Source organism: Strongylocentrotus purpuratus, unplaced genomic scaffold, assembly GCF_000002235.5.
Source record: "Strongylocentrotus purpuratus isolate Spur 01 unplaced genomic scaffold, Spur_5.0 spur5_scaffold_18, whole genome shotgun sequence".
NCBI classification, from domain to species: Eukaryota; Metazoa; Echinodermata; class Echinoidea; order Camarodonta; family Strongylocentrotidae; genus Strongylocentrotus; species Strongylocentrotus purpuratus.
The window spans coordinates 18123399-18141233 of record NW_022145603.1 but is presented as its reverse complement, the minus strand read 5'-3'; the positions used below and the strand labels follow the sequence as shown (position 1 = coordinate 18141233).

The 17835-nt window shown below is 36.9% G+C and overlaps 1 protein-coding gene and 1 long non-coding RNA gene across 2 annotated transcripts; one reads left to right on the top strand and one right to left on the bottom strand.

Moving 5' to 3' along the window:
* Nucleotides 1-4480: 4480 nt before the first annotated feature.
* LOC115925463 lies at nucleotides 4481-6739 on the top strand. Its single transcript, XM_030989350.1, has 3 exons — nucleotides 4481-4797; nucleotides 5561-5794; nucleotides 6273-6739. Exons 1-3 carry the CDS (start codon nucleotides 4502-4504, stop codon nucleotides 6436-6438), a joined length of 696 nt encoding a protein of 231 aa, XP_030845210.1. The 5' UTR covers nucleotides 4481-4501; the 3' UTR covers nucleotides 6439-6739.
* A 2148-nt stretch (nucleotides 6740-8887) lies between these two features.
* On the bottom strand, nucleotides 8888-10510 carry LOC115925462. Its single transcript, XR_004064734.1, has 2 exons — nucleotides 10387-10510; nucleotides 8888-9040 (listed from the first exon to the last, which is right to left on the bottom strand). It is a non-coding gene; the product is annotated as an uncharacterized LOC115925462 (long non-coding RNA).
* Nucleotides 10511-17835: the final 7325 nt, after the last annotated feature.

Sequence of the window (17835 nt, the reverse complement as noted above, 5' to 3'; positions counted from 1 at the left end):
TCCATACGTACTACATTCGTACACGGGATAATCTTTGTGTTCCCATTATATTACCCGTTCTATCCGTTTTACAGGAGTACATGAATGGAATTCAATTTGTAATATTAAACCTTAAATCCAGCTCCACACTTTGTCATTTTAGAACTCTATTCAAACGTTACATATTTAAACAATGTCATGCTTGACTTAGTAGACTTTTTCTTATCTTTGTCATTCTCACCTCTTTTATTTCTTCTCTTTCTCTTTCTCACTATTTTCCTTTTTTCTCTTTCTCATTCTGTAATCTCCCTTTGTGTTTGTTTTGCTCTTTTGTGTTTGTGTTTGACTGTGGGTGTGTGCATCATGAGTGATACGTGCCGATATTTAATGGCCGGTCCCCTTTTCTTTCTTCTTCTTAATGTATGTATGTATACCTAGTAAGTTTTATTTTGTTTGCTTCTTAATGTTATATTGTGTTAACCTTGATAGGGGCGTCATGTACAAGCACAAGTTGCTTACTGGAGGTCCTGGCTTATTATTTATTGTGCATTTATGATTTGTAATGCTTTTATGATGCCAAATAAACTGAATTACTCATAACATTGTATTTAAAGGAATACGACCAATATTAATTTGTTCTGACTAGGTAGACTTTGCCAGAGGCAATTTTTTTTAACTTCCTTCTTACCACTATATATGTAATCTCGATCATATAGAGAAAATAATCACTTATATCGCTGGAATTCTCCTTCTTTTTCTTCTTCTTCGTAATAAAAGTAATATCAGTCAACGGTTATTCTTCTACAAATCGTCAGGTTGTTTAGCCCGAACAATACACCCTCCTTTATAATGAAGTGTCTCTTTTACGAAATTAAAAATATTAAAGGAGTGCATATCATCTCTTGAGAACGGCACAACTTGTTTTTTGTTCTCCTTTAACAAAAAAAAGAAGACTAGAGATGCTTTTTTTTCTCGAAATGAATTAGGAATAAAACCGTTCCGATAGGGACCGAACGGGAACAAAAGAGCGTCGAAAATGTGGGGTGTAGATGAAAAGCAAAGCATGTTTGGTTTCTTATTCCGATTCAATTCATTAATGGAAAGAAGGACGTGATGTACCTCTACGTCACAAAGGCGATCCAGGAGAATTGCCAAGTCGACCGTGTGACTGGGAAAAAACATGGGCATTGTTTCATTAAAATCGAAGTCACCGATATCCCACTTAACGCGTGTATTAAAATTGGCAAGCGATTCAAAGGGCTGGGTATGTGAACTTGTTTTGTTGTGGTCTAGTGGATAACCAAATCCCAGCCCGGCACCAACGTCCTTTGGCAAGACGTCAATCCACGTTTACCACTCTCCACCCAGGTGTTCAATGGGTACCCGGTACGATCCGAACGTTGTTTTGGTTGGATTAGCATGTGCGCGCCCGTAAAACAGGCGACTAGCTAAAATGCTCCCCATGGAGTGGAGAATGTGCATACGGTGTATGCTGGCAAGCCTGAATCCAATGACCGGGGTAATAATGTATCTGTAAAGCGCTTAAAAACGTCGTTGTTGCGTTAAGCGCTACATAAATTAAAGCGGAATATTATGATAACTTACGACGCGCGTCCCATTTAGAATGTCTGCAAACTTGTTCTAACCATTGTTTCATGAATGTTGCTCAGATGTTGCAAATAATAATGCATCGCTATTGAGGTGATATAATAATCAATGTACCGTGGCAACAAGTAATACATTATGTATAAAGCTATGGGAGTATGTTTCAGTTTCGGTTTTGGTTTATTGCTTCACGTTTAACATATCTTTTACATTGATTTCGCAAATTAAATCGTACAAATAAACGTGGATTATGTTAACAGACACATAAAAAGTTGAAATTGAGTACCTCATATTAGTTTGCTTGAATCCATTAAATTAAAAAAACTGAACCAAAAGAGAAAAGTGAAATATGGGGAGGGGGTCTGTGGTAAAAGCTAGGCTTGTAAGTTATAGGCTCCAATAATGATGCTGAAAAGGAAACCCGCTTCAGTGGCCACCTTTATGAAAAAAAAATGTTTTGTCTCCCCTAAGCAGTATTACTCATTAAAACGTGTATTTAAGGAACCTATTCATACAAAGAGTACCTGCTCATAAAGAGCTTCGCTTTATTTGTCTCCCTAATTGAGTGGTCTTTATATTATGTTTTTGTGAAGGAAATAAATATTTATTAAATTTGATGGAAATTGAATAGTGAAATACTATCACAAATAATTTTCGGGAAAAAAAAAATCGATTTCAAGTGCAATTTCGATACCCTATTTTATGGCTGCTCTTTATAAATGACGATATTATTAGATGAGGCTACCTGGGTAGTTCTGAATAAGACATAGTTTTCATTATCGTTAAGTGATTATTATCGTCTCAATTTCATTTATTTTTGTATTATCTTTCAGAATACGTTGAGACAGACGAGTTAGTCATGAAGTTGTTCGTTGTTCCTGTTCTTTTGATCTCAATGGTCGTAGGTAAGGTATATTTGCTTCTATTTATGACTTCCGTTATTCAATTGATCTCTGCCCTCGTCAACTTAGTTAATTCCCTTATTAAGTCAATCCTTTCTTAATCCACTAAAGAACTACTCTGTTCACTTAATCCGTTATCTTATTCACCCCCTTAATCATCTAATCACTACCTTTATCAAAGTAGTCACCTGAAAAATCAAAAGTGTTTTCAATTGACGCAAAATTCAAATAATTGCCAAGGGGGAGCCTTACTGATCAAAGAAAACAACTTCCCTCTTCACAATATGTTTTGGGCTCGCAGTAATCATCTCTCAAAAATGTTGATTTTTAGATCCAGATTTTCGGCCTTCAGCGGTCCTCCGTACAATGTCAAGATTCGTGACGTCACATGCGAGACACGGCTAGCCACGAAATTGCATTTTACGCCTTTTCATGATATATTTATGATTTTCCCGCAAATTATTCGTGTTTCCAGAGAGAAAATCTTTCCACCCATATATAACTTGTCCACAATTATCAGTTGTCGTGAATTTTCTTCGGATGACTACTTTAAGTTAACCCGCTACATTAGTCGATTTGATTTCTGTCCCTCATCTACTTAATCCTTTCGCTCAAATACTGCCCTTATTAACGTAATCCATTTCCTTATTTAGTTCATCCCTTTGACCTTTTTCAGTTAATACCTTTGCTAAATCACTTAATCACCTCCATACTTCGTTTAATCCCTGTTCTTAATCACTGTCCTCATTTACTTAATCCATTTCCTTATTAAGTTAATCCCTCTGCTATTTCATTTTGTCGATCCCCTTATCCACCTTTAAAATCTCCATGTATTTCTTACATGTAATCCTTTCCCTCATTCCCTTGGTATCTTCTCCCTTTCACAATGATCCTTTCCCTTATTCACCTAATCCGCTAGCATCAGAAATATTTGTTTAAGTAACTCAAATTTCGGTAACAGTTTTATATTTGCCGGATCTAAATGGATACAATTTAGCTGAAATTATGAAATACAATTGAACTCTCCATTACTGGTTTCTGTTTTTATTTTACATTTGACTTTTGCCAAGTATTCTTGTGGCAAATGTAATCATTTATCAGTGGAAAAGGTTATTTGGGCTTCCTTTTCCTACGAAAATAGTTGTTTGCTAGTAAGGAGTATAATCTATCAAATGTCATGTTAATTTTAAACGCGTCTTGTTACAGTGGATACGCCCATGAACTATGAAGCATTTGGTTTGCGGTTCGAATCCCAGCCTGACACCAACGTCCTTTATCGAGACATTTCTCTACATGGCCACTCTCCACCCAGTGATTATTTGGTTACAATGGGGAATGCCGCTCTCTCTCTCTCTCTCCTTTTCTCTCTCCTTTTCTCTCTCTCTCTCTCTCTCTCTCTCCCTTACACATACGTGTTTACAGCTGTTTTGGCATTCAATGCATGCGTGCCAACAGTGCACAGTGGTAGAAATGCTCCTTATATATTATATATTGAGTCAGCTCTTACTTATGTACGGGATTAAAAGTATGTTATTCGAAAAAAATACAAATGTTACAAATTTATATGCAATCGCAAGCAATGTAGCGACAAAACGCGCATGCGCACTTCTCATTAAAAAATCGGTATGTACAAACACTGACGCTTTTTTATGAGTTTGCCAAACAATTCTGTTTGAGATATTTAAAGACCTTGACCGGAGCGTACACAACCATACATCCACAGACGGCTAATGAAACACAAAATACAAATACAAGAAAGAAAAAATTAAATACCCTTTCATTACTGAGAAAAATGAAAACTACAGTACAACTGCCGCCCCCTCCCAAATTCGCCTCGGTCAAGAGCCCCCGCGCCGCACGGACTTGGGTGACGTCATTCCGTGTAGACTCGAATTGTTTGCTATAATTCTTCGCCGCGCGATGTTCGAGATCTACATTGATTTTGCGTGCCGTGAATCCTTTCTGCTTTTTATCGATTGAAGTTTGAGAAGTTTTGAGAAGTCTTTTTAAAGAGAATGGCTACCCCAGTCGTCAGGGCAGATGCACAAGATGATTTAGTTATGGAATTTGAGTGTGAGGAGGATGGCAGTTGCGGGGAAAGCGGTGAAAATGACAGTGTCAGTGGTAGTAGTGACAGTCCGGACAGTGGCAGCAGCAGTGATACCGACAGCGATGCAAGTGATGCAGACGCCGGAGAACACGGGCGTATCGTCGAGTATGAGCCTTTACCTCGTGGTGAACCTGGGCAAAATGTTGGCGATGCTGGAAGGGCCAACAACGCAAATCGGCTTCATGAAAATGTCGAGGATTGGTAATTAAGACTTATAAGCTTATTGAATTTGTTGTGCATTCTAAATATTTATTCCCCCCAAAAATTGAAATCAAATACCGTAGATCTCTAGACTCGGTCATAAATGGCATGTCTAATTCTAAAGTTAACTTGTTAGAATGATTCTCTAGATCTATGTCTGCGCACCTAAAATTCGACCTCGATTTCATTACACAGTAAGATATTATTTTTAGAATCATCATTGTTATTCCGTTCTTCATATTCTAATGATTACTGAAACAAAAAAAACTCGACAAATTATTCACAAGAACAATTTTTTTTAACGAATTTCAGACGGGCTCGTCATTTTGTGTAGCAAAACTGAAAAGTGCCCATGTCTGCGCACTCACTATTTTGCACGCAATTCAATCAAGCACAGTGAAGTTTCATACCAGGGACAACCCCCTGTTCAGACTTTTCTTTTTTGACAATGATTGAAATTTTCAGGGTGGCAAATGAAACTTGCTAAAACTCATTTTTAATCTTCCCAATTATTTTCACAAATTTTGGTATCTAAATGAATTGTTGAGGTTAAGATTGAAAATTGGTGTCAGTTTGATGTTTTGTTCTATAAATATCGCGCATTTACGTGGGTGCGCAGACATAGGCACTGCCTTGGGCACTCTTACCATACTACGACTACGAGAACGATGTCATTTTTATATTTATCAGGAAGCTGTAATAAAATATTTATAAAATTATAGTAGGTGTATTGATTTTTGTTTGAATCTTTCTGTATTTCAAGGTGTACATGTGGAAGATGTCGTGTGCCTCCATCTTTCAATGAAGGTGATTGTGTCTGTTGTCAGGAAATTGCAGAGGTCAAGGCAGAGGCTGATCGACAGGGTTCAAGTTGTCTGGTGGATTCTGAGGAGTTTGAGCCGGCCATCCTAAATGCGACAACATTGTACATCGGATGGATGGAGTACACAGATAGGTGGCGCCGAGCAGCCAAAGCATTTGGGGACAGGAACAATGAGTAAGTTATGTTTCTCCTTTTCATCATTTTGGCAAGGGCAACAAAATAAATGGATTGATTTTGAAAGTTTATTGGGTGAAACTTTTCAAAACGAATTGAGTCACCGCAAGATGAATTACTAGTTTTGACCAAAATTCGTGCCTGGTGACCACTGGTGTACTAGCTGCCTTATCTGCAGGTGCTTCGGGGCACTTTTTCAGGAAATGTATACAAATAGGCAAGAATGACCACCGATTTGTGAGTTTTAGCATGTTACCCCCCCCCCCCAATAATCTGTAGTTATGAAACACAAACTTTATATGCGATTTTGAATGTTGCCCCCCACCGCCCGACAAACAATGACTAACCCTTGGTCATTTTAGTTTTTTTTAATCATTTTTATTTTCCTGAATTAATTAATAAAGAATTAATATTTTGACATCAAATCATCTATCCTAAGAAAAATAATGAATTTTTTTTATTGCTTTTTATTTTACAGAAAATACAGGTATGTGGCCTACAGGAAAGTCGTGAGATGGTGTTGGGGCTGGCTCGGGAAGGACATCAGGGTGCAACTGCCAGCATGTGTCCATGCCTCAATAATGGAAGCGTATCCTGATGGACGTGGTCAGTACAAAGGGACCATCCTGCGTCGGTTGAGATGAGGATGTAACATCAACTATTGTCTTGCGAACTTTGAATGACTGTCATCTTCTATGTGATTGTCAGCCATCTTCTGTACGTTATTTGTGATCATCGGCTTTCATCTTCATATTCATCACAAATACTATTGTTTGAACTTCTCATGATGGTATGGTTGCTATGAACTTTGATCTCGACATTTGATTCTAATTTCCAAGAGCTGATATTCGAACTTTTGCAAAACTGTGATCAAGCAACGATTTCTTATGAGGAAGAATGTTGAAATCTATATAAACAAGCAACAAAAAAAACACACACAAAAAAAACACAACATGCCTTGTTCCTTCTCTTTTGTTATACACCCTGCAATGTAATTTGTTTTAATAATTTGAGCATTTCATATACAGTCAACCTGCCGAGTCAGAAAAGGGGAGAGAAAGAGAAAATGAAATTGAAAGAGAAAACGAAATTGAGAGAAAGAGAAATAACAGCATGGACACAACAAAGATAGACAGAGGAATAATGAGAGTAAGAGAAGGGAATTGCGGTTGACGAAATTTCAAATGTGTGATAAATGGTAAGCATCGTAATAAATCCAGGAAATCCTTTATTTTGCATCAAATCTATCCTCCCAAAAAGGATAAACCTTAACCCTATCTCCCACTCTGTCCCTCTTCCTCTCTCTTTCTCCTCTTCCACCCTCCACATTCCCATTTCTCACTCTTTCACAATCTCTCTTTCTCCTCTTCCATCCATCACATTCCCATCTCTCACTCTTTCACAATCTCTCTTTCTCCTCTTCCATCCATCACATTCACATCTCTCACTCTATCCCTATTGGTATCTATCTTTATCCCTCTTCCTCTCTCTGTTTCCTCTTCCATATTTCCATCTCTCACTCTGTCCCTCCTCTCTTTCTCCTCCTCCACATTCCTATCTCTCACTCTGTCCCTCCTTCTCCTCTTCCACCCTCCACATTCCTATCTCTCACTCTGTCCCTCCTTCTCCTCTTCCACCCTCCACATTCCCATCTCTCACTCTGTCCCTCCTTCTCCCCTTCCTCCACATTCCCATCTCTCACTCTCTCCCTCTGCCTCTCTTTTCCTCCTCCACCCTCCACATTCCCATCTCTCACTCTTTCACAATCTCTCTTTCTCCTCTTCCATCCATCACATTCCCATTTCTCACTCTTTCACAATCTCTCTTTCTCCTCTTCCATCCATCACATTCACATCTCTCACTCTATCCCTATTGGTATCTATCTTTATCCCTCTTCTTCCTTCACATTCTCTATCTCACTCTCATTTTCACAGCAATTTCCATCTTTAAATTATGAAGCTTCCTACAAGACACCTATAGTAGAAATAAACAAACAAGATTTGTGTTCCTTTAGATGAATTTTGGTTTACCTTTGCTCAAAATATTCTCAGAACATCCCATTGACGGTTTTTCCCCCCAATCATTTTCTTCTCTGTTTGTGCAATATATTTCAAAATGATGCACCATTGGAACAAAAACTTTGATGCAACATGTACATTACATTCATCCTTATTTTATGTAAAGATTACAGGATAGATGACTATTTTTATTATATCTGCAAGGATGATTATTTTTCAATCTTTTATAACCAGGTTTTAGGACAAACAGGAAACCGCTGTTAGGAAAAAAAAGTATGGATGCGATGAAGTATCATCACAATGTTTCCTCTTCTGTGATAATATGGCATGATCTTTAAAACTACTAACTTTGAAAATGAATAACACAATTCACCTCGGCAGAAAAGGGAAAAAATCAAAAACAAAAAATAAAGTCATATCTGGTGCAATACATCAAATGGTTCTTGAATAAGAACAGTTTAGATGAAGAAAAAAAATGTTGTTGGTGATGTACACGTGCTTGCATCGGCAAAAGTAATTGGTTGATTATGGGCATGGCCTCCTTGTTTACCCACACGTTTCTTCTGGCTGTCTAGAGAGGACACTGCTATCTTTGTAGAATGGACAGTTCTGGTTCTAGTCGAGCTCAAGCACGTTGTTACTGTTAGCGTAGACGTTGTTGGTGTTGACGTTGTTGGTGATGAAATCATTGGTGATGACACTGTTGGTGAAATCATTGTTGATGACATTGTTGGTGAAATCATTGGTGATGACACTGTTGGTGAAATCATTGTTGATGACATTGTTGGTGAAATCATTGTTGATGACATTGTTGACGTTGATGATGTTGTCGTTGTTGGTTTGAGGAACCAATGATCTGTAAAGGGTTGAACAGCCTGCTGCCGACGGGGAATGGCATTTGGTAGAAGGCGCGGCGTAATTTTCCTGAAGCCATACTTAAACTTCAAGACTTGAGACGAATCATACTGGTCTCGCTCAAAATGACCACTGCAGACATGGACATGGACCCTTCCTCGGGCATCGAACCTTTTAACTTCGGTTGAATGAACTTCACCCATGCTCGCCTGATGGATCCTTCCTTCGGTAGTTCATGTATGGCAAAGCCATCATGAATAGTGTTGCTGCACCCATACAAGACACACCGGTTTCCCCCAACAGGCTTCGGCTTCTTGCTGGGCTCACCTTCCTCATCTGTGTTACTCCGTTTTGACATGCTGATAACTGCAATCTATAAAAAGAAAACAATACACCAATATTACAATTGATAGAAGATTAAAATGAATATAAATATGTCAAAGATCTACATGTACATTTACATCTAGACTTATAAAGTCGGGCAAGATAAAAATTAGTGCGAATCCTGTGATTCCTTATTCTTTATCAACTTTTGTTTTGTAATGCAAAATTTATCATTTTCAGGTTTCATTTTTCACAAAATATGTTTGAAATTTTGACAAAAATAACCTCATGATTTATAGATCTTGTACACAAATTTAAAATTTTTGGCAATAGACTTGTGGTCTTCCCATTTAGAATTAGCAATGAAATATTGCAATGATTTAAAAACTCATCTCTAATTGTAAGATCTTCTTTTCAAAGCTGCCTTGACAAAATAAAACTGTCAAATTTAACCATATAAGACTTTCAGAAGAGAGATGTGGCAGAGACAATAAGCAAGATCAAGATAAAATGGCAAAATAATAAATGATCTATAACATTAACATTGCTATTAAAGTTAGACAAAAGTTAGTTAAACTTAGTTTCATAGAAAAAAAAAAGCAAAGTTAATCTGTAGTCGGATAAAAAAAAAAGAAGCAAAGTCAACAACAAATGACCGATGATTTTGTTTTAATAATCATCCCTGGCAACAACACTAGATCTAGACCATTTTGATTTGAATAAAAAAACAGTGTTTTCATCACGAGAAAGTATCAAGAAGAGGCACCCATGTGATTTCTGACATCAATTCAAAATAATTTAGTTCCTGGCTTCACTGTACTGCAGTGCACTGCCACTGGGCGGCACGAGTCCAAGGCCTAGATTCTACCAACTACCTAGTTTTCTTTTTCTTTTTTTTAGGCCCAATTCTTCTTCAAAATCTCCATTTCATCTTCTTCTTATTTTTCATTGTTCATAGACTATATTCTAGACAATAAAACAATGTAGATCTAAATAATTCTTTGATTTAATGCTGGTAAACCATGCAAAAGGAAAGGCTATCTGTGCGATAAAAGCGAGCGAAACTTAGTTTTGTTCGAGAAATATTCCACGACCACCAGCATGACACGGCGCGGCAAGTCAGGCCGGGCCGGCCGCGGCCCGAGTGCTCTCGCGAGGCTCAGCGATAGATTGCTGAAAGTTGTGCAATCGCAGACCGAGGCAGGCAGCCAGCAGCGCGGGCAAATGATTGGTTTCAATCTAATTTAGTGGAAATTTGGGGTTGATATTCCATATTACGTAGCGTGAAATTAATACAGATATAAAATGTCAACATTCTAATCGTAAAATGTCCAAATACAGCTTCGACATTGATATTTACAACAACAAAAAAAGAGAGAAGAAAACTTCACATACCGACCACCATGCGAAGAACCAGCTGCTATACCGAGTGGCCAAATAACCTACACGTTATGACGTCATCAGAAACGGGTAGAAACGGCCACCGGCTAGCGCAGCCGAAACTAAATCTCCGGGGTGCCCCCTCTCAAATCCGTGAATCCTGGGGTTCGGATGCTAAATACTTCTTTCAGAGGCCGTGGAATCTCGAGAAGTTTGCATTTTCATATTCAGTAAATATTCACGAGTCCGTAGGTATATAATTTGTCTATATAATGCTCTGCTCCGGTCAAGGTCTTTAAATGGCCTAAGGTTATGTACGCACCAGAGATATCCATATACGCGCATCTTAGCCGTGCATTATCCGTTCTAGCCGAGGGTTATCACTTTTTGATGGGAATATATTGACACGGTAGGCATGGTAGGAAAGAATGATGCAGGGTCACGGGTTTTCATTTGACCAATCAGAACCCGTTTTTATAATTTAGAATATTTTCATTTTCATTAATAACACAGGTACCTTGGCCATTGATTGCTACACGTGTGCCGGTGACGTTTGTACGGATCCTTTCGATCCGTCTGGTTCAGGTATATTGAACACTTGTGTCGATGTTCCTGGTTATTCATACGACTATTGTATGGTAAGACATCCGTTTGAGGTCGTTTTATCTCATGATCAGGGATGTTCCCCAAGCTTTGTTCACAAATAAGACTTTCTTTCACCTACACCAGGCGATATATTTTTTGCTTTGTGGTCACCTCGAGTATTATTTGACTCAAAAACATATGTGTAATGATATCTCCCATGGAGAGAAGGGTGTATTCTAGTAAAGGTGAAAAATAATTTGCAAGCTTTCTAATTTTTGCGATGGTACTGTGGAGGAATATCATAAAAAAAGGATGGCCCCTAAAAAGGAAAGATCTTCAAATGTATATTTAAAATATGACTTAAAAGAAGCAGAAATGTTTTGATCAAGAATTCATGGTACCTATTTATTATCAATATCATTTTCATCATCAGTTTTATTGTCGTCGTTAATATGTGTAATATCATTATTACTATTATTATTATTGTTATTATTACTATTCATTTTATTATACTGATTATTAGTATGATAATTAGATAACAGTTGTAAGTCGTGAGATCCATTTGAAATCATTTGCTCAAGCTTTAATAGTGCAAAAAGTGAAACAAAATATATACATAAAAGTACCATTTGATATTATGATACAAATTGTGGAACAATGCAATAATATAAACCAAATTAAGCATTTTCATTATATTATAAAATGTCATTTTATTATATTATAATTATTATTATTATACTTAAAAGAAGATATAATTAATATTACAAGTAGTAGTATAAGTATGTGTTATAATTATCATCAATGTGATTATTTTATTTGTTAATTTACTATTTAAAGTATTATTATCATTGCTATCATTTTGAGTATTATTATCATTGCTATTGTTATCAGTATTATTATAATTGTCAATGGTATTAGTAATGATAGTAGTATCATTATCATCTCGTATCATTTTTCCTCGTAGTATTACCCATACCATGACTACTACTACCACTATTACTTCCACCATCACTACTAATGTTGTTGTTGTTGTTATTACTTTTATCATTTAGAAAACAGTACTCGGATCAACAGTGACACGTACATGTGCTGCTGCCTGTGCTGCGACCTGCGTAGGCGATAGCTGTATTTACTGCTGCGACACCAACCTCTGCAATGGAGGTACCACTGTGACAACCAGCTTCGTTGCTATGGGCGTGGCCATGCTTGCTGCCTTCATCCTCGCCAGACAATAGGCTGCAGAATATGCATCAAGTGACCGGGGTCATAGGAGAAATATACACAGCAATATGTATGCACTGTATACTCAGAATTGTGGAGAAAATATATAAATCCTCGGCCTTTCTTACAAAAGTATGTTTAAGACGATCGTAAAGACTTATGAGAAAACATCCAAAGGCAAAGTTATGGCGTTGTCCATCAACTATTCAAATGTGAGAACATTGCAACGATGTACCCAGACACTAAATGATGGGAATATGATTAATTTTGCATACAGAATAGGGTTTTGGATTTGCTCTGGGGGTAAATTAGTTAAAGTCTTTGCGAGCGTGAACCTTTTTAAATTCGTGTGTTTTTATTAACTTTGTAATGCATAATCAATATCTTTCATGTGGTTTCTATTCAATTTCCGTCTTATTCGATTTGTTTTTTGTTTAGGCTGAGCATGGAAGTTCAACTAGAAGAAAGTCAATACAAATGAAATAGAAAATGTGTAGCAGTAGATCAATATACACTTAATATGCAGAATAAGTGCCATTAAATAAGTAAATACGCTTTCTCTTAGAGAATGAACTTTAAACAATATACACAAATCATGATTTCTCTTTTAAGTCTTTGCTAAATGAACAACAATTGTCAAAAGTACATTTTTACCTGAAATTTAAGTACGGAAAGCATAAACAAAATATAAATTATCATATCAACGTAATTTTAAAGGGGTTATTTTCTGATTACATCGAGAAAAAGACAATTTTTATCCTTTCGTTGATTAAAACCCCCAAAGTGATAAAACTGATAATATAACTTTTCTTTTGTTTTTAAATTGTGGTAAATCTGGACTCATTTCATTTCATAACTATACAGTAAAAATACGAGGTAGATATACAGTTATGAGTCCACAATATAGGTGTGTAATCTTAATTAGGATGAAACAAAATATTGTTATCATTACCTTTGTTATTATTTGAAAATCTGTCAATATGCCTTTAGGATTACCAAATTATCATACAAGCATTAGGTCAATCTAAAGCCTGCTGAACACTACACGTTATGACTACAATCAAATTTTGGAAGAATTTGTGATATAATTTTTATATGAACATTCAAACATTTAAAATCTTAATGGCCGGGATCTGAATAGTAATATTATTTGATAACATCTAAATTTTAAGAGATTTCATGCTCCCTTAATGGAGGGGAGAGCCCTGAATCGGCAAAGAATAATAATAATAATAATAATAATACAGCACTTATTATGCGCCATCGATCTAGTAAACTATTCTGAGGCGCAGAGGGATAGAATTAGAATGAGATACATAGAGCCGATTCGGCTTCTATTCTAACTAGAGGAGACCAATGCACTGAAATTGCGGCTGTTAATATTCTTATCGTTCTTTAGAACCTAAATCAGGAAGATAATGCATTTTAACATTTCCAAATCTAATATAACCGTCCTTTTTATGTTAATCAGATCGCAGGAAAATCGTGTAGTGTTCGCCGCGCGGGCTAAAATAGTATATGAGATAACGTCCTCCCGGCTCTCAACAGACGTTTAGTAAGATAACCTGATGTGTTCTTACACATGTGTTCACGCTTTTGTACCTTTCTTTTAATTAAACATACCAATTACTTCAACCTTGTTTTACTTCCTTGTCCATTGTATTGTGTACTTTTACCACCAAGTGGTTTTTACGAATAGTGAAGTCGATTTAACCAATTTGTAGACTCTCGATTCTCGGTGAAATTGCGGATTCAAAATGCAAGACAACATATCTGGTAACTATTGCAGGGTAATCCAACCCTTGTAATAATTATGTTTGTATAAAAACAGAACAAAATTACGCAAACAGAATGTCGAAAGTTTCAAATAAGTCGGACCAATAGGTAAAAGCTATGACTGTTTGAAAAAAGTGAGGGCTAAATCTAAGCGAATCTCAAATTGGCAATTGGGTCAGTGGACTGTGACTTAGTTATGGCCAGCTCTCCTGTTTGTTGAGTAAAACAGTTTTGCAAATGTCTGTTTTTCTCCAATGCACCTTTTCCCTTCGGACACTACACAAAATATATCAACACAATAGCAACTGTTTTCTAAAAGTCGACAAGAAAGCAATTTCATTAGCCTTTGCGTAACCTATTGAAACGTGCGAACATAACAACCACTATTACTTATTCCAAACATGATTTAATGGGACAAAAATTAGGTTAATCAATTCAATTTTATTTCTTTCTGTCAAAAAGACAACATTACATAAAACAATCTGATATATAACTTACACTAGAAATTAAGAACATATTGGACGATGAAATAAAATAAACTGAATATGTTACAACCTGAAAGTAAACATAACCTTTATATAAAGGTTGACCCTTTTTTGATAATATTGTGACGGTTTTGGCGTGAAATCGGGAAAGAAGGAGGGGGGGGGGGGTTAGAAAGAAAATCCCACCGCTGCCACCATTGTGACGGTTTTGGCGTGAAATCAGGGAAAGAAGGAGGGGGGGGGGGTTTGATAGAAATCCCACCGCTGCCACCATTGTGACGGTTCTGGCGTGAAATCAGGGAAGAAGAGGGGGGGGGGGGGTGGTTTGGTGGGTTGATAGAAATCCCACCGCTGCCACCATTGTGACGGTTCTAGGGAATCGGGGAATCGAGGGGGGTGGTTAATATGCTTCCACCATTGTCCCAAAATCATCCCCATCGCTACATAAACTTTCTCCTGCTACCATTATAGCGAATTCTATCAATATAGGGAATACAAGTAAAACAGGTCTGGAAAGAAGACTACATTCATAACCACTTTTATGTCAGTCTCTTATACCCTTAATTCTGACGGTTGCTGCCACCACCTAGTCTTAATCTGGAGCGCTAGGATCTCCAAAACAACACGGTTTGTGTGTTTACATTCACTCTGTAATCTGATACACTCTCACTTACATACACAGATTCCTAAGAAACCGGACCATGCGTCCTTCTACTAGTATACGCTTAAAGTCATTGTGACGTATGGCAATTGCTTCCTTTTGGGACGCACTGTCTCGTCCTTTCCCAATCTGTCTCTCGTCACGTGCAAGACGCACTGTCTCACTCTGGGAAAATCCTGTATTGATTTGGCCATTTCCACTCAAAGTTAGCTTCTAGAGTCTCAAACCACTTCACAATATCTTCCATCCTTTTATAGGTGAGTGTTATTCTCACCCCTGATACCGTAATTAAGTATCATTAAGTAGGAACTAATCATGTTTTTGTCTCTCTAACAAGCCTCACAACACCATTTAGACCATAATCATGTCCCATACATTCATTTCTGTGTATCAAGTCTTCCACTCAGTCACTCACTAAATAACAAAAATAGTATCTTATTCCCTTTCACACTTCCGAGCGATATATAAGGCACGATGACCTGAGTCCGTTTGTCTGAAATATACAGACGAAGTTTTGTGTTCCTGTTTAGTAATAAATCCTACAGTAAGTTCTAAATCTACTATAGATTTTGTACGCTATCATCAACAATGCATACTTAATTTACTAGGCAAACCAGACTAACAAGATTTGTAACTTGAAATCGATCTAAAGTCGAATAATGAATTTATTATTCACTAAGCCATTTCTAGGCAACTGTTCAACAATATAAGAACTGTAAAACTCTCAACAAGAATAGAAATACTTCCATGAACTTACTAACTTACTGATTGCTACTAGATATACATTAGTTAATTATTGTAATAAATGTTTACTGCTTATATAATTTATACAGTATTTCTTAGCTTTATATTTACAGGATGTCAACACTTAATTGACTAGTACAGACTGCATACGATTTAAATAATGTACATGTATAAACTTACTGAACTTAGATGGAGGCTTTTCTAACGAACTTTACAAACCACCATGGCTATCAAACCAAAGTTAGCATTTCTTTCTAACTCCTATTACAAGTAACTCTATTCTGACCGACTACTAGTATTCTCGGTACTCCTACCCCTTGAAACAACTATCTACCTGCGCCCGACACCTTTGGCCAATGTGTCCCTATCGTCCCCATTCTACAAGAATGAAACATTTAAACCAATACACCCTTCCGACCAGGATTTCAAAAGTCTTTCCACTCCTTTATTAAGTAACAAGCTAACACACTGTGTCGGTTAAACATTGTACCTATATAAATCCATCATCACCGTTATAAACTAGCCTCGAGTATTTATCTCCTAGTTATAACTTACTCCAGAATATACTTGTATAAGATTTGACTTTCTAAATTCAAAGATAACCGGCATTCCATTGAATTCGTCCCTTACTGTCTTAAGTTCGCACCTCTTAATTATGTAGTAAAGTAATAATTGCCTGATTTAGATAGGCTCGTAAATGCAGCTATTTAATTAATTAACTACGAGTGTACATATTCAACTGTCCACTATTCAATGTCATTCTATTAATATACATGTCATGCTATATACAATAATGAGTGCAATTCAAATGAGTAAGAAGGGGGGGGGGGAAGAAAAGAGACACTGTGTCCATGTCCAAATCTAAGGACACTGTGTCCTCCAAGACAAGCCCATGCATTGTCTATACATATAACGTTCTGTGTCCATTCCAGGTTGAAGGACACACTGTCCCTTCCAAGACAGGACGAAGAAGGAGAAAGGGGGGGGGGGGGAGTTACACTCATGTCTGTAATAAACTGTTATATATGCATTAAATAAATGTAGATAATAAACTATAGATATACGACAAAGTTGTTTCTCCAACTCTCTCGATCCTTTATACACTTTCTATACAATATCTATATACAATATCAAGTTCATTAAAACATCATTATACGATCTACGGAGTATCACGCCCTCTAGATAGGCGAATACATGTGTTATAAGTTTAAGCGTTATACAATATTAAATATATGAATTAAACTACGTAGGCACTGGTGACTTTCGGCCTTAATAAGGTCACAGAGGACCGAAGCCTTCCTTTCCAAATATTCATAGTCTAGGAGAAAATCAAGACAACAATACAATGTAATATTTCTTATCAAACATAGTTAAACTGGCCATAGAAATTAAACTAGAAATGGCTAGACTTGAGATATGACCGCATTTGGGACAGATTGTCAGTCTGCCCAACGACCTGAATCACACTAAATTTTATGTGTCCAAATTAATCAATTAGGACACCAAAGAGCAAAATCTCTCTCTTCCAAAATAGGTTGACCAATTCTAGATTTATTCCTTAACAATGGCAATATTATCTTCACAAAGAAGAAGATAATCACACAAAAATAGACATTTCACGTAAGAAAAACATCTTTCCTGAATTTGTATAATGATATCTCTATAATAATTCAACTATAATCCCATGCCAATATTCATACACTTAAGGGAGACACTGTGTCCCTAAAACGATAATGGGACATTCCGTCCCTCTAAAATAGGACGCACCGACCGTCCTAGACAAGTTCAAGGACGTTTCGTCCATTCACTACCGGTACTGGACATTCTGTCTTGCTTCCCCCCCATCCAAACTATAACAAATATAGATGCCTATTTCCAACTTAATATATCACCATCAAAAATATTTCAAAACCTCTCTTCATATACACCACTCTGACCGCATTGATCCATAGAACAATAAAATATCCCTCTCCCTCTATCATTTTAGAACAA

Coding starts and splice junctions, on each gene's coding strand:
- LOC115925463 (XM_030989350.1), top strand. CDS start 4,502: ATGGCTACCCCAGTCGTCAGGGCAGATGCACAAGATGATTTAGTTATG. Junction 4,798..5,560: donor CATGAAAATGTCGAGGATTG/GTAATTAAGACT, acceptor CTGTATTTCAAG/GTGTACATGTGGAAGATGTC. Junction 5,795..6,272: donor TTTGGGGACAGGAACAATGA/GTAAGTTATGTT, acceptor TTTATTTTACAG/AAAATACAGGTATGTGGCCT.